At 41.0% G+C, this 19,860-nt stretch overlaps 1 protein-coding gene across 4 annotated transcripts in view; it reads left to right on the top strand.

Annotated features, from left to right (window-relative positions):
- Nucleotides 1–19,860, top strand: part of AIM1 (absent in melanoma 1) — a 96,196-nt gene that overhangs the window by 49,644 nt on the left and 26,692 nt on the right. For 2 of the 4 annotated variants that reach the window (XM_004940348.5, XM_046939150.1), the window contains exons 3-11: nt 2,599–4,088; nt 9,116–9,166; nt 9,569–11,027; nt 11,114–11,290; nt 13,719–13,766; nt 13,860–13,978; nt 15,333–15,489; nt 16,461–16,600; nt 19,455–19,581. In XM_004940348.5, the coding sequence (XP_004940405.4) occupies nt 2,599–4,088; nt 9,116–9,166; nt 9,569–11,027; nt 11,114–11,290; nt 13,719–13,766; nt 13,860–13,978; nt 15,333–15,489; nt 16,461–16,600; nt 19,455–19,581 (3,768 nt within the window). Of the gene's footprint in view, nt 1–1,346; nt 1,416–2,598; nt 4,089–9,115; nt 9,167–9,568; nt 11,028–11,113; nt 11,291–13,718; nt 13,767–13,859; nt 13,979–15,332; nt 15,490–16,460; nt 16,601–19,454; nt 19,582–19,860 lie in introns of those variants that run through there. The other 2 variants (XM_040697681.2, XM_419809.8) reach the window with 2 other exon arrangements.

Genomic DNA, 19,860 nt, shown 5'->3' with positions numbered 1-19,860 from the left:
ATTTGCCCATTTGAGAGCTGCTGGTGAGGTAACTATATGCACAGAGATGGGACTTCAGTGGTGGTACAGTTGCTTACCAGCAGTTGTATAGGCAAAATACTGAAGAAATGCAGGCAAGGACAGGGGGGTCTCATAGATTTTTGTTTGGTTGGGGTATGATGTGCCGACTGTACAAATGGATTTCCTCATTTTAGGTCTTTCTGAAGTTTTCTGAAGCTTTTGGGTGCTTAGGCAAGCTTACTTGCTGCATACTGTTTCACCAGCAACAGATAGGCTCAGTGGGGCCGTCCAGTGCAGCGTTTTATAACTCCTCACACTTGGAGGAGTTTTAGAGCAGAGGCCAGCAGCTGTTCTGCTGATTATGCAAAAATAAGTCACCTACTGCGCAAAAAACGCCCGGTCTACTTAAATTGCCCCGGAGGGTGACTCGCTGTGGGCCGGACCGCAGGGGTTGACCTGGTGTCTCTCCGCCTCCGCGCTGGGCCAGAGCAGGGCTTTGCGTGGTGGTCCTTCCTGACGAAGCTGTTCCACTTCATTTAAGTCATTAAGCTTTAATTAGAAGAGGACTAGTTTAGCATTCATTAAACATTAAATACTAATTGAGCGCCCGGGGAGAGCGCCGGCACCATTAGGCAGCGGAGTCATTCTCACGCCGGCCCGGCCGGGGACTGGGCAGGCGGGGGGGAGCCGCCCGGGCGTGGGGCGAACCACCGCCCCGGGCCCCGCAGCGCTGCCCCGGGCGGCCACGGCCCGCGGGCGGCGCGCCAGGGGCGGGCTGAGGCGGCGGCACAGGCGGCGTGGAGCCGCGCCCGCCGGCCCGTGACTGTGAGGTGGAAAACGCGGTTCATCGCCCCGCGGGGCTTTGAACTCCGATCTACCAGGAGGGCCCGGCCGCGGTTGCCTCGCCGGGCAGGTCGCGCCGGGAGGGCGGCACCTCCGCGCGGGCCCCGCTGGGTCTCGGCACCTCCGCGCCGCCGGGCCCGGGCTGAGCCCACGGCGGTGGGTGTCGGGACGGCAGCGCCGCCTCGCCTCCCTTCTCCGCAGGTGGGGCTGTGCAGAGCCCGGCCCGCCTCCCCTGGCACTCGTCCGACAGCATCCGCAGCGTGTCGGTTTTGCCCGCGGCGGCGTTTTGCCCTCAATAACGTCGCAGCCGCCACCGCACCGCCCGAGCTCCTGTGGGACGGGCGCCCACTCGCCCTCCGCCGCCCCCCCTAGCAGCTCTTGCCTGGCCGCCCCGTCCCCTCCTCGCCGTCCGGCAGAGGCGGCCCGGCCAGGTAGAGCCACTGCCCGCGGCGGAGGCGGCGGCTCGGGGCGGGCCGGGGTGCGCTGCGAGGGCGGGCCGAGGCGGAGCGCCCAGACGGCCGGCGCCGAGGTAGCGGCGTGCGGGGCAGCTCCGAGCCGGGCCGGGTCGGGCGGTGAGTGCGGGAGGCCTCGCTCGGCGGGGCGGGGAGGCGCTGCGCTGCGGAGCCGGGCGGGATGCGGGGCGGCCGGGGCAGGGCTGGGTGAAGTCCGGCTTCTTTCAGCCGTTCGTCCCGTCCCGGGTAGGGGAAGAGTGGCGGCAGACTCGGGGGCGCGGGGCGGAGGAGGGCGCGGGTGCCCGTGGGGGTCCCCGAGGGCGGGGAGCGGCGGCCGCGCTGCCCCGTCCGTGCCGGGAGCGGGAGCGCGGCCCGCAGCCAACCCGCAGCCGTCCCGTGCCCAGGTGTGAGGGAAAGGCGCGGCGCTGGGAGGGAAGCGCGGCGTCTGAAGGCAAAAGGAAGCCCTGAAAACGCGCTGCAACAGCCGGCGTGGGGAGCATCGGGAAGGGCGGAGGGACGGAGTAGGAAACGTTCACGGTGTTTAGAAATACACGGCTCAAAACACGTATTCATCGTGCCGGCATGTAAAAAGTGCTAATATATTAAAATGCAAATAGGCTTCTGTGCTCGGTAATGCTATTGCGTGTTTCCTGTTTACCATGTTAATTAGAAGTTGTAAGGGAAAACTTCACGGGGAGTGATGCAGGGCAGCATTTGACCCGGTAATGCTCACTAAATGATGCAGTGGCTCCTGTTGTTTTGAGCTTTCTGGCCCAAAACACGAGCAGATAGTTACAGGGCTTCGTTATGGAAAAATGTAAAAAAATGAAACATAACTTACACTCATTTCTACCAGCAGCAGCCTCAGAACTGTCAACCAATTCAATACAGTTCAACTCCATGCTGTGCTTTTGGCAAACTGCATGCTGTGATTTTGACTAAGCAGCATGCTTCCCCAGCCCTACCAACCCCAGAATACTCTATTACTTCAGGTGATGTTAACTAATTGTGCAATGGTTCTGAGATCTAGGACATACAACACTGCTGTTGTAGGGCAAGGTAAGTGTGCTCGTAAACAAACACAGGCAAACACATGAGGAGAATCTTGGGATTCTAATTGTGTTTTGAGGGTTTGTTTGTTTGTTTTATTAGAACTAGTATCATTTGGTATGTGTTTTTTGTTTTGGTTTTGGTTGGTTTTTCTGTTCATTGTATCCTTTAAGATTCAAGATGGAATTAATGCAAACATGCTTATTACAGACACACTTTTGACCTTAACCAAATGTTTTGTTTGTTTTTATAGTCCTCCTCACAATTTCCAGATTGTTCCAGAGAAGAGCATAAAAAGAAACCGGTTTTGGAAAGACTTGGAAATTTGTTTGGTACAGGGAGAAGGAAAAATGTCAAAAGTTCGTTAGAACGCTCTTCTCATTGGAAAGGAGAGAGGTCAGTTTCGCCTCACACAGCACAGCCCGTTTACTGTAAACATATCCAGCAAGGTCCTGAATCTCCTCCAGTACAGAAGCAAGCGAGAAACACGAGTGTCGTTCCTGAGACACGGGAATATAGTTTCAGTGGGGAAGTAGGACCTCTATACCACGATACCATTTCAGAATGGAGTGGTCGAGGAGTCTCCTCTGACAGTGAGTGGTCGCCAGACTGGAGCAGCAGCAGTGAAACCATTAAAAACTCTTTCTTTGAGAGTAGCTTGAATGTGGACACCCAGGAACCAGAGAAGGGGTCTGTCACAGATATAAATAATTCCACAACTCCAGATTTTATAAAAAGCTTGAGGAATTTGTCTAGCGAAGACTTAGAAAAGAGTATCTTAAGCCACAAGCATCTGGTGAACACGTGGGTGTCTGAAGAGCCTGGGCATGCAAAGCCAAAGGATTTGCCATACAAGCTGGAAACTCTAGCAAGTGAACACCCACAGCCTGCTAGAGTGTTAACAGTTGATATTTATCTTAGAAAAACAGAGGAACTCCTTAATGAACCTGTGACTGTTATATCGGAAGAAAATTGTGGTGACTCAGACACGATGGATAAGAAATCTTCTAGTAAAAGATCTGGGAAAAGGAGAAAATCTCAGTCATCTAGTGACATTCCAAATGGAGAGAGAAACCAGACTGAAAATACCGCAAGAGAAGATTCTGTTTTTGAGGACGATGCATCTTCTGAGGGGTTTCCAGAGAAGGTAATAACCTCAGAAAGAAAACTTAAGTCTCCTCAACAGACTCCTGAACGGAATTCCTTTTCTTCAAGTAATAATCCAGACCTAAAAGCTGGATCTGCTCACAAAGGCACGTCCAAGACTGACGCTGACAAAGGTAAACAGCAAGCCTCAAACACAACCCCTGCGAGGAGAAGATCTTATAAAAAGAATCAGTTGGATGCTGTTCCTACTTCCCCCACTGGTTTGAAGAGTCAGGTGAAAGATTACTCCTCAAAAAGGCATCCTTTAGCATCAACAGAGAGTAACCCAATGACAAAAAGAACTTTGCAGGAAAAAGGAACTCTACCTGGGGCTTTTGGGGAAGACAGTTTGGAATCTCCCAAAGTCTCATCAGCCGATAAGGCAGAAGACAACACCGTGGTGTTTGCTGAAGGCAGAAATGAAACCAAGACAGAAAAGCATGGTAATGATTCTGATGGAAGAGCTTTCTCACGTACTGATAAGATTAAAAATGGAGACCTATGTATGCCAGCTGAGAGACAGACAAGTTCTGATTTAGACAGCTTGAAGCTGAAGAGTTTGGATGCTTCCAGAATAGTCACAACAAAAATTAGCCTGTAAGTAAGATAACTACGGTTTACCTTACCCTTGTAGCTGTAATTTTGCCAGCATCTGTATTTAGGATTATACAGGAGCACTAGCTGTATATCTGCTATCTAGATTATTTTCAATTAAGAGCTGTTTCTTTTAATCATATCTACAGCTAACTAACACTTTAATATGCATGTGTTAAAAGAATAATTCGTGTCTAGGTAATTTCCTTGTATGTCTGTTTTGTTACATAGAATGATTTAACTTGTGTAAAAGCTGCTCTGCTGTTGTTGTTGCCCCTTTTGTTGCTCAGATTAGTTTGGCTCTCATTGACCTTCGTGTGGTTTTGCTGTTTGTAGCCAATGGAGGATCTGTTTGAAGATTTTGTACTTTAAAATCCCTGACTAAGGAAGGTGTTCAGGTTATTCTTTGAAGAAGGAGCAGTTCTGCTCTGCAGTTATTTTACAAAGAAATGAAGGATGTAGTGTAGAACTTACGTGGTACTTCAATATGATAAATCTGACTCCAGAAATTTGAATGCATTTAGCTGCCTTTATAAGTGCATGCAGGACAAAGGATGTAAATTCTTATACATAGGAATTAGATCAGGCACTTGCAGAATTATGCATATGTTAGTTTGCGTGATTTACTTCTGAAGCAGTTGTTCTCTGTCAAGCAGATGTGAGCTGTGCTTTCCTTAGGAAGATGTGGATATATTTGTTACTTGCAGCATAATCATTAGTAGGATTCCAGCTATTGATTTCCTGGACTCCCAATGGTTTTGTTCTGTGAATCATTTTATTGTACTCGTCATTTCTACTGTTTGGTTTTCATGGGTATGTAATAGGCAGCATTGCTTTGCTCTTTATGGTACATTCACTTACAGGTCGTGTCAGAGTCCAGCTGATGTACACTGAGTTCAGAATTGCCATTCACTTGTACTAGAGGTTCATGAAAGTTCAGCATTAAAGCTTAACAACCACATATACTTCCAGTTATGTTCCCGCATCTGCAAAGTGTTGAGATGATAGGAGCATTTTCTTTGCACAGTCTGTGAAATGCTACCTCTGATTTTTCCCCTTTTTAAGTGGATTGAAAACACCTCCTTCTGATAGTTGAATTGTGGTGTTTTTGTACACGATGCCACTTTGTCATCTGGCGACAGAGCTCACAAATGTTCAACACTGAAGTTTTGTATCTTTACAACTTTGAATGCAAGTAGCCTGCATACTTCTCTCCTTGTGTCACTACCATTAGTAATGATGAAGTTACAAGCACTTGATTGCTGAATTTTGTTTGTCTGGGTATCTGCTTGGCTTCTTGCATAGAGAATTATCTTCTGCTGTACTCTTACAGTTATAGACAAGTACCCCTTCTGACAGCCTTCATTTTAATGGATAAGAGCCTGTTCTTTCTCATCTGGCAGTATAGACTGTGCACTGCTTTGTGTCTTGACCTTATCTGCTGCTCCAAGAACTTTAGCCCACGGTGAGGACTGCTGTGTTCAGCAGGTTCATGATGCTCCTGGTAGATAGTGTTGCACAGAATCACACAATTTCTTTAGCCTGATAAATTGATACAGTCAAAATATCTGGTGCAATTTGTGGTCATCCTTGAGAGCATGTGAGCTGTAAACCTGGATGTGAGTTATGTTGTAAAATGGGAAAGGAAAAATGGTGGTATTGCGAGAAGAAAGTATGTTTCTGTTCTACTCTTAGTGCTTGGGACTAGAGACCAGATGCTTTTTCCATTTTTAAAAGGAAAAATTACCATTAGTTAACTCTACCTGAAACCCCTTCTGTTTGAAAAGCACTGATTTCACTCATTTCAATAAGGATGGGCAATGAGAGACTCATTTCCCTCCTGTAAAATCAATTTGGAATGATCATACTACTTTTCAATTAAAGAATGCATAACGTCTGTTACTGACAACGTGGTGCCAATTCTGAGAATCAAGGTTCTTTAGAAATATTCCTTAAGAAGTTGTTTTTGCCAATTCTCAGCAAGTAGTGATAGCACTTCCTGTCTTTGCTCCTTTTATGTCTCTGTACAGTGGAACTTGGGAGTCACAGGATTCTTTTGTCTTTAGCTTTTGGAAGAAGAACTTATTAGGCCTGAGACTAAACTTAGGTTGATGGTACCTCTCACTCAGCACATAAAACCTCAGGCAGCTGTTAGGAGTTTGCTAAGCACATCAGCCTTGGCTTTAGTTGTCATTTTTGATTTTCAGACTTGGTTTTCTAGCTGCCTTTGTGTCTATGCCCAAATTCTTCTGCTCTGTTGACGTGCCATTTTACTTTGCTTGTCTCAGTCTGATGTTTTGGCATCAGTTACGTGTTTGATGAGGTCGTTTGAACAGTATGCTTCAAGTATATGAGTCACCTTCAATTTATGACTATATTAGAGGAGATTTAACTGCTTGCTCACACAGGTTAGCTGCAAGGTATAGCCTAAGAGAAGGACACTGGTATTTCACTTGTGCTTGCTTGTTCCTGGCCAGCAATGGATGGAAATGGTCAACTCCATTGGGCTGTTTATAAGAAAGTGTCTGTACCATTATGCGAATACATGTTTCAGTGTTTTTTCTCCCATGCTGCAGGGGAAATTAAAGGACACTCAGACAGCTTCTCCTCCTTTTAAACAAGCTTAGAAATTCGGTACTTGCGAAGAGACACATCCTTCAGCTATATTTAAAATCAGCGTTCCTCAATGTGGAACATCAGCGTTTCTCAGTGACAAAATGAAAGGCTTAGCTGCACATGACTGGCTGTGGTGGACGGAGCTTCAAGGCTGAGCTTTTCATTGCTCTTCAGCATCAGTTGTTTGTCTGCTGCTCTGCAAAAATACTTCAGAGTAAAATACAGGTTGCTGAAGTAGTTGTTTGTGTGTAAATTTGCAAAGCTTGAAACTATACCTTTGAGGTGTTAGTTGCTCATTGACATAAGTTTTAGGTGTGGCTGATAACTATCAGTGTTAACCATTGCGCTTGCTTGTGTCAAGACTTGCAAGGAAAGAAGGATCTTAATAGGGAGATATGTATTGTTTGTTGTGTTGAAACACATGTAGTAGTGCAAGTGACAGACTGACAGGAGGATGGTATGGAAATGAGGCTGTTAAGATTACCAGGTGCTAGTGATACCTCTTGAAAATACAGATAGAAGGAAAGTGTAACGTCTTCCTCTAGTGCATCCTTCTAGCAGATGGCAGTTAAGCCTGTGCTGGGCTATACTGGCAGAAATAGCCAGCACGTCAAAAGAGAAGGAAGGGGTTTTATGCTCTTGAGGAAGAACCTGGGTCTTTGTGGTGAGCGGTACCTCTCTCTCTCCTTCCAGCTTGCTTCCCCCAATACAAGTGAGATGTTTACAAGATGGAATGAGTCTTTCAGTGTACCATTAAGAAGATAATGTCACTGGTCTATGCCAATTATGGGTAGAAGTTGAAGTACTTTGCTTTGTTTAGCAGAGAGAAGTCTATGAGTAGATCTCACCATTATCTCCACAGAGGCATTAGAAAAGGCAGAGCAGTTGCTTCACTGATCTTTCAGTGAAAGGACAGCAGCCTGGTTGCAAGTTGCAACAATTAAGTTCCAATGGAACATAAGGCAAAAATAATTCATAGGGCAAGTGGCTGACATGCTTCAGTGCTTCCCTAGCTGGTAAGGCTGCACATTTTCTATCCTTGGAGATGCTCGGCCCTTGGTCAGACAAAACCTTCAGCAACTTTGATCTAACATTGAAGCTGCATCTGCTGAGTGGCAAGCTGGACTAGATGACCATCAGAGATCCCTTTCAGCTTGTTTATATTTCCAGAAAAGAAAAAATGTAAAGTAATGTAACTTTCCAAAGCTACTGCAAATGAAAACAGGGGTGTAGGTATCTTGAAATTTGTTATCTAATAGTTCCTCACCTTGTTTGTCTCAAGAATATTTGTTTCCTCAAGAATATTTGCTTCTAGACTTAAGTTTTCTAATTGCTTTTTATTTAGCTTCTGTTTGAGGTACAGTCAGTCAGGTGTTTGTAAGTTCACTATTTCCTTTTTTTAGTTGCCTTCTGTTCTTCATAAGAACCTTCCAGTTGAGAGCAATTTGAGCAAGCAGTGAGCACTGTCAGGAAGGCTTCTCCTAGAATACGCAGTGATTTCAGCAGTTAATTACTGCATAGTTTCGTAGGCAGCTGATTTGGGGTTCCTTCTGTTATCACAGTAAGTTTGTTCCTTGTGCTTTTCTCAAGAAGAAAAGCTTGTACAATGAAGGTATTTTGGTAGGGTTTACTTTCTTATGTGGGCTGGGTTTCTGGAGGAAGAGAGGGAAGGAGTGGATTCAGTTTTTATGTTTGTGTTAACTCAGCTGTATATTACCCTTCTTCACTGGACTGAAGAGCTGTGTCACGGCTCAGTGAACAGCTATGTAGGTGAAAAACAAAACCAAGGAGTACAAGAGTTATTGATAGGGCATATGAGGCCCCTGCACGCGAGTTTCTTTAATCTCCCACCGTTTTAAGATTTTGTTTCTGTACACTCTGTCACTACTGAATGTCTCCGGATTCCTCTGTGGAGAGCGGGTCTGACTTGGAGATGCTGGTGGGCTGCTTGGCACTCCTTACTTCTGGCTGATAAATTTTGAAGACATGCCTTACTTCTTTTCAGTTGTTCATACACCTGCAGTAGCAGGTGACATGGACAACTGCTCTTCTTTGGATGTAGATATTCAGATGAAGGAGATTTTAAACTATCGGCTGTGTGTCATCAGCTTTCTGCAATAGTAGGCAGGTGGTATGTGCTGTGGCGTCACAGTGCGCACTTTTCTATCCACTCTGTTAAATAAGATTTTGCAAGTATTTCCCAATTCAGTTCTTGTAAAATCAGCAGGGTTGGTTTACGCTATTTAAAATGTTAGCTGACGTTACCTGAGGGAAATGGGAGAGTCCTCCCATGCAGTGTTGGCTTAACCAAACGGTGATGAGCAGTTGCAGTGGATCGGGGACTGTGATATTTTTCTACCAGCAATAATGAATCCAGAAGAGGTTTCTCACTTGATTTATGGTTGCTTCTGCAGTGCAAGGACTGAAAAGAATCTGGGCAGATGTCTTCAAAACTTGTTGGAGAGGTATATTCTAATGTTAACCAACTCATTATCACTTTAATGAATTGGGATTTGTTTCCTAAACTCTGCAGGGAATTGCATGCGTATAATTTATTCTGCCTGTTCTCTATTAATTTCTGTCAGTCATAAGTAGTTCTCTGCCTCATTTGCACATGCTGTAGGCTGCTGTGTTTCTGTGTCCTTGTTTTGCTGAGCATTAAAGAATTATTTACATTTGAAATGTATTTTACCTATTTAGTGTTTGATTATTTTGTCATTTTTAGTTCCTTTCGAGATACTGAAATTTAAACTGATTATGACTATAGGAAAATCATTTTAATGCTACATTTTATTGTTTTACAAAGTGTTACAAGTCTCTTCAAGATTACTGAAAGATGTAACTGTGTATCTCTTTGCCTCCTATAGTCCAGCCAAACCGAAGAATGTAGAGCTGAATTTTAAGGCGCCTACTAATCAAGACAGTTTAGAAAGTGAGCAGGATACTCTTGAAAAACCAGTTAATAAAAATAACAACAGCATTGCCAACAAAATTTCCTTGTTTGAAAATAAATGTGCCAGTCAGAGCCAGAGGCCTACTGATATTTCTGCTTCAAAAAATAGTACCGTACCAAGCACGTTTGTTGGTAGAGCAAAGCTGATATTTGGAAAACAACCTAAGGAAAGTGAACAGCCTGATAAAACATTAAATAAGCAAAACAGTCGCCAGAAGTTATTTGAGAACGGCACAGCAGAGAAAGATAGCACTGCAGAATTAAAAGGCAAAAATGAAGAAGGCTCTGCACCTTACGAGGATATTGGGAAAGGAACAGAGCTTAAAGTAAAAGCTGCAATATCTCTTTTTAACCAAAGCAGCAAAATTGATGCTAGTGGTGCTTCTCTGAAGCAACCTGATCCAGAATTAAGTGCAGTTAAAAAGGAAAGTTCTCCTTTTAAACAGTCTTTGCACTCGCCTGTTAAAAGTGAAAGTGTTCATGATATTTCCTACCAACAAAATAACACAAGCTCAGAACTGCCCAGAAATGAAGAGAAGGTACCGCCAGACACAGAGGTCTTATCAACCTGCAATGGTGATAAATATCCTCTACAATCTCGTCAGCTTTGTAGACCAGAATCTCAGAAGGTGGAAAATGGAGATAAAAATGCAAAGCCAGGAGATCTGACCTTTGAAGCACAGCAGTATGATGACAATAGTGTCAATGGTATATTGGTGTCGGAACACAGCAATAATACTCCAGAGAGCCCAGGCAAAACTTGTAATGGCTCTACGGAAGATGATGCTATTTTTGATTCTCCGACCGACATGAAGAAGTTTGCTGAAACAATAAAAAACTTGGACAGCTCTGTTTGTTTACCACAGAAGAAGAAAAGGTCAAAGCTTCCCAAATCTCCAGCACCCCACTTCGCAATGCCTCCGATTCATGAAGACAATTTAGAGAAAGTATTTGATCCTAGTGTATTTACCTTCGGTTTGGGACTGAGAAGGGAAAAAGCACAGGATCTGTTACCAACCCAACAAATGAAAATGCAAAGTCTGGAAACGATAGCCAGAGTCAGGCCCAAGCGTGCATCAACAGAGCAAAGTATAATATTCAAAGCCCTTCAGTCATGTAATAGAGAGGAACCTGCCTTTACTCAGGAAATAAATGGAAAAGAGAACATGGATGGTACAGACGGTGAAGTTAAGAGATCCCGGCTGGAAAAAAGCTCACTCTTCTCAAGCTTGCTGTCATCTGCTTCTAAAGAAAAGTTTCTTAATCCTTCTGTGACCTCAGTAAATAACGCAACTTTTATAGCAGACTCCTCAGGAATACCTTCTTTACAACAGGATGCTTCTGGGCCATTCATCCTGCCTCAAAAACCCGAGGTAATAAAAGATGAACAACATTTTACGTGGTTGCATTTCATGGATTAACTGCTGATTGACTGTTAACTTTTATTTTTGTGATCCAGTCTCTTTCAGATATGAAGTTTCCAAGTTATATGGAGAAGTACATACAAGCAGATAGTGCAAAAAAAGAGCTAAGTTTACAAATACCTAACTATGGGAACCCAGAAAAAAACTTTTCCAGCTGGTTAGGGGCAAACAGATATGAATCAAATGTCCCCACTGGTTTATTAGATGTAGATGTAAGTATTATGTCATTGAAAATCTATCTTGAAAAGTTATCATGCCTAGCTTTTGTTTTGTTTCCTTTCGTAGTGGGATATGCACAGATTACAACTGCACAGAATGATCATAGGTGTAGTAGCAGTTTCATCTGATGCTTGCTACACATGAAAATAAGATGCATGTATGGCATCTATTAAAATGATTATATTTCTTTGTGATGCCTTTATTCTAAGACTCTTCACTGGTAGGAATTGAAAGGATATGTTTGAATATGTCTTCATGCTTCTTTTTTTAAAAAACAAATCTCATGCTGCATCTGTTTATTCTAAATCAGTAGAATGCTTTCTGCAAATTTCAGAAAACTTTTGCCTGTTCTTCTTTTAAGAATAATCTCTGTTCTTCCAGTCAGACATTCAGTCATTAGGCTATTATATAGATAACAAGGCAAACTTTCTTAGTCTATCATTTCTGCTCCCAGTATTGTCATGCATTTGGTAGAAAATACATAATTCTTCAAGTATTCTTAAAGAATGAATAGTAGCGTTTATTGAAAGTGCTGCTACAAGTGGAGGGATGCCCCTTCATTTCACTATGAGCATCTGTTCACCGTGAGTCAAGGTAGACCTGTGTTTTCCTTCAGAGCCAATTTCACTCCAACGTGAGAACTGTGACTTCTGCTTTCAGTATTCTGAACCAACAGTATTTGCTGTTTCTGCAGACGTTGGTCCTTATCGTTACCCAGGAAGAAAAGTGTTTTCCAAAGGTTAATAGCCATGTTAATGTGATCTGTGGAATTGAAGCAGCATATAAGAAGCTTGAGCAGTTCTTTGCTAAAGCAGCAGATTATCTGCTGTTACAGTTCTACTAAAATGGCTGGGGAAGTAGAAATAACTTCTTCCTTCTACATCTTGTGGAAGGAAATCATCCTTTCTACCTTACAATTTCGAGGATGTTAATTTTCTCTCATGAGAAGTTTTTAATTCATGTAGGGTTGAAAATTAGGTGGTTTATTTGCAGTGGTGCAGACTCATACTACCAGTTCTAAAGAAGTTCTGACTTTAGGTGGTCCTATTTGGATTTCAAAACCTGAATTCAAAGCTACTAATGTAGGTGCTGATTTTTTGCCACTTAAATTGCTGTGGATTTCACAATTTCATTAGAGTGTGGAGGCACAATGTGGCAAGGAGGTATATCCACACGTAAGATTGCTCTTGGGAGAAGTTCATTAGGCTCTATTAGGTTCCAGGTCTTCTGCAGCGCTGTTGCTGACTATGAAGTGTCTTGCTCAAGGTAGACAGGTATCAAAAAAGTTTGTATGACGTGTACATACTGTGCATCTTCATCTGATGAAGAAGATGGTGGTGAAGACACTAATGGACAGCGTGAAGGGAAAGAGTAAGGACAGCCTAAAACAACAACTTTGGCACTCAATGACTCGCACAGAGCGAGTTCTAACTGGAATTGAAGCACAGGCTGAAAAACGAGTCATGCTTCAACTTGTCTTGATGATGCCTACAAAAATCCAATGGTGGTTAGGAACTCTGTCCTGAGACCACTGCCAGCCCTACTTGGTGACTAATATGTTCTCATTAGTTCCCTGCACGTGTTGCTGCTTATCTTTGGCTGTAAGCTGTTTGAGGGCAGGGTCTGATTTTGGTCTGTATGAATACTACCTAGCAGAGTGGGACCCTGTCCAATAATTAATGCTCCAGTCCTTGCTAAAAAGCCACACATAATTACAACCCTTTCTTTATTTGTTTTGAGATCACATGATACAACCACGGATTTTCTATATAGCCTATATCATAGTTCCCTGTGGACTTAGAGGTACTGTTATAGGTTTCGTATATCTGAGTATATTTTATTTCTTCTCAGCATGTTTAGTCTATTGCTTATTACAGAGCCCCATACTTTTTGAAGAATACTTACCTTGTTAGAAAATGTTCAGCAAAAAAATTGATTATAATATCTAGTTCGTAAATGTATATGCCACCATGCTTCCTCAGTCTTATCACCTATTCCTTCAAAATTATTTAATTCTTTATGGTTACCAGACACTAACATATTCATTAATATCTTGACAGTTGTAGAGCATGTAGTTTCATAATGCCAGTTTTCTAAGTAGTTTCTCAGTGTCTGAAACTCCAGGAATAAGTAGAAAGCTGATCAAAAGAAATTTTAACGTGTTTCAAATCTGAGAATACTCCTCTTCAGTGAGGTGGTAATTAAAAGAAATAGTAGTTAGGAAGTGTGTTATGCATGGCAAGGTATTGTTCTTCAGGAAGAAGGAGGAATTGAGGCAGGAGCTAGGTGTAGATGAAGTTTTTTAGTGTTCAGTGTAATTTTCATTTTGTTTCAGTAACTTTTTATAGTTTAGCATCTTTATTGAATGGATTTTTTGGTTTGTTTTGTGTATGTGACTTTTCTCTCCCCACTGTTTATTAGACACTTTCAAGAAATGGACAAAGTAAAATCAATCCCAGGCCTGGGAAGGTAAGAGTTATCTTATGTTCTTCGTTGTTCCTCTCCATATTTAAAAACATAGCAAGATAAAAATAGATGTTGTTGGTTTTGTTTTAAACACAGCTGGTGATTTACTGTGAATCAGACAATCAAGAGAATGTTATTGAAGTTTTCCATGATGTTCTGGATTGCAGTTCTTGGGTTCTGTCACCGACAATCTTAGTTAAAGTTATCAGAGGATGGTAAGATGAATTTTATCTCTTTATCATTGATAAATCTACCCAGAGATCTTTATCTATCTGAAAATACTTTGGAACTGAACCAGCGTTCAGTTGGCAATGTACTGTAGACACCTTTGAAAAGGAAATGTGGTACTTTACCTCCTGCAATAGGAAGTTCTGTACTAGCTAACTTCACTGACAAATTGGAGCAAGTGTTAACCATCTGGAAGAGTTCAACATTTCACCTCAGTGGGATAAAAGGACAAATTCTGTCCGTGCTGCCCTTTGATTCTTCTCTCCCTTATGGATTCTTAAGTAGTATTTGAATTATGTTAACAGGATAGCTAAGGATTTTGAAGACAGGTTTGATGTGGGTTAGGGCTACGTTAATCTGGATGAGAAAGATGAATTCCTTAGCCAAAGATATGAAGTGATAATGTCGATGTTTCTCTGGTGAGTCTAGAGGGAATTTTTCTCTAAAAGCTGGATTGTCTGAGACTATTTAAAAACCAGTTAATCTGCCACCTTCTTTATAGTGTTAAAAGAACAGCCGTTACTGATCTGGATAGCATGGTAATTTAAGCTGTGACCAGGCTATAATATGGTCACACAGTAGTTTCTCAAAAGTAATGATCTGATAGCAAGCTGGATGAACAAGGACTAGCTGCTGTAGAAGATCCTGGAAAGCATTCTGGTTGCTCTTTAGCTTCAGAAAATAGGAATGAAAATCTTCTGGCCTGTGTAAACCAGGGCTCTCTTCTTTTCCAACATGGTTTTCAGTTGCACTAAGGGAATATTATCTTTTTTTATTCCCTTCAAATGAGAACTCTAGGGGAGAGTTTTAAATTTGTGAATTTATATAGTTTTTATCTAGTTATTTAATTCAAACCTACAGTTAAAAATAAAGTTGTCTTCTGAGCATTCTTCAGCACATCTGTCCCAGCCCCGGTAAAACTGAAGGACACTATTCACAGCATCCAAGTAGCCTGTCTGTTTATACATGGCACAGCAGTCTGTAGTGTCAACATTTTCTGACCTACATATTGGTTCTGATTAGTATCTTGTGCAGAAGCCTGGTACTCATAGACAGCACTCCTGCAGCCCCAGATCATCAGTTTGAAAAGGGTGGAGAAGTTTTTGATGAAATTACAAAGTCAGCAGTAGGCACCTTTGTTTTTATAATTGCTTTAAAAAAAATATCACAGAGACCAAGAATGACTTGCATCAGCATTGTTGGGTGAATAAGCTGTGTTGGGGTGGCATGGAGAGTTTGGAAATAGTGCTTCTTGTGAAAAAAGAAATTGTTAAATGGGAAAATGATTTTTGGAACTCACACTTGATAAAACATTTTAAACTGATAATTTTTTATTTTAAGCTGGATACTCTATGAAAAACCAAATTTTGAAGGTCCCTCTATTCCTCTGGAAGAAGGAGAACTGGAACTCCCAGATATTTGGGGTGCAGGTGAAGAACAAAATGAATGTGGGTCGCTAAAGCCTGCAGTGATTGGTTCAATAAGACATGTTGTTAAGGCAAGTAAGATAAGAGAAGAAAATCTTGTATTAGTCCTAATGTTTGAAGGAGTTTTATACTGGTAGGAAAAATCAGTCTTGCAGGTTGAATTTTTCATATAATCAGTGTGAGTGGGTGGGGGGGGTTTCTGTTGTTTTTGTTTGATTGCTTATTTGTTTTGTAATAGGGATTTTGCTAAAATGCAGCAAAAGGATATGTCAGAAAGAAAACTGTTTTTCATTGGAATAGCCCAGAAAATGCTATAGAAACTTATATATGGATATGCTTTTCAGCTTGGTAAATCCCTCAGGAAAATCTTTCCAGAAAACTATCCGTAATTCCACAGACTTGTATTTTGAAAACACATGGATTGTTGGGCAGTTTTTTTGTTATTTTTTGTTAATATATAGGCCAAACTTACACCCAACAAATCTTTAGCGTTAAACACCTTCAAATCTTTTTTGTTACTAAAAAAACCCAACCTTCTGTTTACAAACCTATTGAGGATTTTCATATGTGGTGGAAACAGGCTTCCTACATGCACTTTTAACCTAGCATTAAGTATATATGTTTGCAGATTGCCAAAGTAACCATGAGCTATAAAGGTATTTGACTACTAAAGCAAAAGGGAAGAATATATATTGCTTGTAACTACAATTCTTGTTTAAATTAGTTCTTCGTAAGAATGGCTTGCTTGTTGTTGTGTTAGGATTTAATTTGCTGGAGGAGATACTAACTATGAAAGAAGATGCATTCCTGCCTAGACGGCAGAAGGTAAACAATGTACATGCTGATTAAAGATTGACTGGCTGAGGTCTTGGTCCAAACAGAGACAGGCAACTGGCCTAGTTTTATGACAGGAATCTGATAATAGTAGTGATTGGCAAGAAGGGGAAGCAATTTAAAACAAACTGGAGTTACAAAGCTGTTTTAGTTAGCCACATTAATTACAGCACAGATGGGGTAATTATTGCGATCTTCATTTTTTCAGGATTATAGGGTCAGTCAAATTGATTTGTATACAGAACCTGAAGGGCTAGGAATCGTGACTTCCTTTTTTGACGACACCGAGGAAACAGGAGTGTTTGGCAGCACTCAGAAGACCTGTTCTATCAAAGTACACTGGGGCATGTAAGTGCATAGTTTTGTGTGAACGTGTACTGCTATGAAAGGAATTTATTTTAAACCATTGATTACATCTATCAGACACACAAGCAGGCTATGTTTATTCCAGTCAGACATTTTGGTAGGTCTTGTTGACTGTAGCATCATTACATCCTTGTAATGCTTCACACCTTCACACCTTATAATGTTTTATTTTTCTTCTAATTGCATGGGGTAAAAGAATTTGCTGTAAAAGTATGGATTTTCCTCTGCTGCTTTTTCACATTCAGGCAAGTGTATAAGAAATGAGAGAGGTGGTGGTAAACTATTATGATAACACGCATTTCCTACCTGCTTTCATCTCTAAACTTGAAATCATTGTACTAAAAGAACATTTTTAAGCTGTCATGTAACGAAGTAAGGCCTAACATGAAGTGTAGTTTCTTGAAAGCATCCTTTTATTTCATAGTGCATTTTAATTGATGTATTTATACTGATAATCCAGAATGTATACAATATCACCTGAAAACATATAGCCATATAAGTTAGGTGTATAATGAGTGCCATGAGCTAAGCAAATTTTTATGATAAAGGAGACCAAGGAACAAGCCAGTTACTGTAAAAATTATAACTGATAATGAAATAAGTAAATCAGTACTTAAAGTATGCCTCAAATTGGCACCAGCAAAATTGGTGTGAAAAGGAGGGAGTCTGCATTCAGAAACAGAAACTGTAACCACTTTTAGTGGTCTTGGGTACTATAGAATGTTTTGCAGGGTGTACAGACCGGATGGCTGCGCCATGTTTGGGCTGTGGTAGCATTTGCCTTTTTGCTACTGGTATATTTAACTGTTGAAAATTGCCCAACTAAGGATTACTATTACATATCACTGCAAAGCGATATTCAAATACACCTCATGATGGATGAGGCGCTAGTTATAAAGGTATTTTATCTGATGAATTTTTCACACTTTGATTTTGGAGGAAAACTGAAGCACTCGGGCATGTAGGAAACATTGAAAATGTTAACATAGTTAGTTCTTTGATAGAAGTATATTAATGTTGAATTGTAAACTCAATCCAAATTACATGTCTGCCAAGAGTAATAAAATCAGATACGTTATTTGGAGGTTGATAATTAATTTACTTCATCTACCTTCCAACCTTGTTTCTGTTCCGCACTTGGAAACTTTCTCTGACTGGTGAAATAGCCATTTTTTAGCAAAGGAAGCAAGGCCTGTGCACAGCCCTCAACTTCTGACTGGTCCCTGTCTGCATCACTGTGAGAGCATTTTTGCACTAAGTTTGTGTAAACTCTTTAAAGTCTTAGTTTCTCTCAGCTGTATTTTGATCTCTTGAAGTGGACTAGTATTTTCACTAGGAAACAAAATAGGTTTCTCAGTTACCAACTCTTTATCCAGTGTGGAAAGATGTAACTTCTGCCAATTGGTTGCATAAGAAATACAGTAAATTGCTACTGCTTTTTTTTCTTTTTTTTTTTTCGCATGTTGCAGGGTTCTTTCTTTTCCTTAGTTTACAAGCATGACATAGTTTACTGTATTGGCAGTTGAGGGAGGTTTGATTCTGAGTCACTTCACCTTGTAGGTGTGGTTGTATCTGAAGGTTTCCCACTGTGCGTGCTTAAGTGTGTTTATTAAAAGTTGCCAACAAAAATGAGGCAATGCACCATTATCTTCTGATTGTACTCTCTTCTTGGTTTCCCATGTACTTAAAATTCTTCTGTGAAGCTGAGAGCTTACTGAGTTGGGTGGCTATAGGACACACAGTATATTCAATATTTGGCTATACATATCAATAAAAGCAAAGTTCTTTGTTTCTTGGGACCATGTGTCTGCAGTGAAGCTAGACCCAGTTTACATTAGCTTAAAGTGTTAGATTAATTTAATTATTTATCTTTCGCATGTCACCAGATTTATACATTGTGATCCTTAAGCAGGCACCCTTTTGGTTGTATAAGGTGTTTCTGTTTAGTATTTTATATCCTGCCTCATGCTGCACTTCTGAGAGACTGGTAGATCTAACTGGGAGATGCACATTGTGATCCTCTATGCAGACGTCAGCAGTAGATTTCTTTGTTTTCAGTAAGTGATTACTGGTCAAGTTTTTCTTGAAAATGCTTTGAAAAACTACTGTTGCTGTCCAAGTCAGGAATGTTGAAAATGATGTCTTTCAAAGCAGACTCATTAGCAGATACAAACCATGAAGAAGTAGATTTCAGTGGTATCAGTGTTTTGTGGGGTTTTTTGTTTGGTTTGGGTTGGATTTCTTTGTTTGTTTTTAACATATTAGTAATACAAGTTTTGAGTTCCCCATTGAGTAGATTTTTCAACAAATGCAAGTCTAGGTTCATAGAGATCTTTCAACTTCTAGAAAGTCTGGTCTGAATATTTTAAGGCTATTCTAAAATAATGCACAGTAGCCCTAAGTCTTGAAAATTCAGTTCAAAACTGGTGTTGCTCCCAGATAAGACAGTCAAATTCTTGACTCTGTTCAAGGCATTAAATTTTTCTAACTTGTTCAAACATGACTCATGCATTGGAAAGGTGCTTCCCTGCACAGATACAGAAGTTTGTAAGTGCACCAGTTTGTAGTTGGGAATTTTGATGGTAAAGACAAAGAAACAAGGTCTTAGGAGTACACTATTTTCCTCTTTTTTTTTTTTTTTTTTGCCTGAATCAAGTTTGCCTTGTTCTTTTCTGTTCAGAAATGATTGGGGTTTTTTTTATTTGGGGTTTGTTGTTTATGGTTTGGTTTTTGTTGTTGTTTTTGTTGGGTTTTTTGGAGGGGTGCTTTCTTTTGTTTTTTTTTTTTTCTTTTTTTTTGTTTTTACTTTTTGCTTTCTACTCCCCCTTTACTTTAGATGGCTAATTTATGAAGAACCCGGTTTCCAGGGAGTCCCTTTAATGTTGGAGCCTGGTGAATATCCCAATTTAGCTTTCTGGGAGAAGAAGGAAGCCTACATTAGGTCTATGAGGCCCTTGAAAATGGTAAAATATCATTATTACTTGCCAGCTACATGACCTTCATTTATATATTAGAAGCAGTGTCTTAAGATGGCTAAATTTTTTTCAAGACTCATAGAAATGTAAGTCTAAAAACTACAAAATTTTAATCTATAAAATTCCTGAATGGATTTGCATCCATTTCTGCTTTTGATCTTCCTAGTTTTCACATGTATTCTACAAAATATGTTTTATTCTAATTCCATCTTTTTATGAAGAGTTAAAGACGACTTAGACTACTCATTTCTCTCTCTCTCTCACTCT

The sequence above is a fragment of the Gallus gallus genome, chromosome 3 (genome assembly GCF_016699485.2).
Source record: "Gallus gallus isolate bGalGal1 chromosome 3, bGalGal1.mat.broiler.GRCg7b, whole genome shotgun sequence".
In the NCBI taxonomy this organism is placed as follows: Eukaryota; Metazoa; Chordata; class Aves; order Galliformes; family Phasianidae; genus Gallus; species Gallus gallus.
The sequence above is the reverse complement of the archived record's forward strand: the minus strand, read 5'-3'. Positions and strand labels throughout refer to the sequence as shown.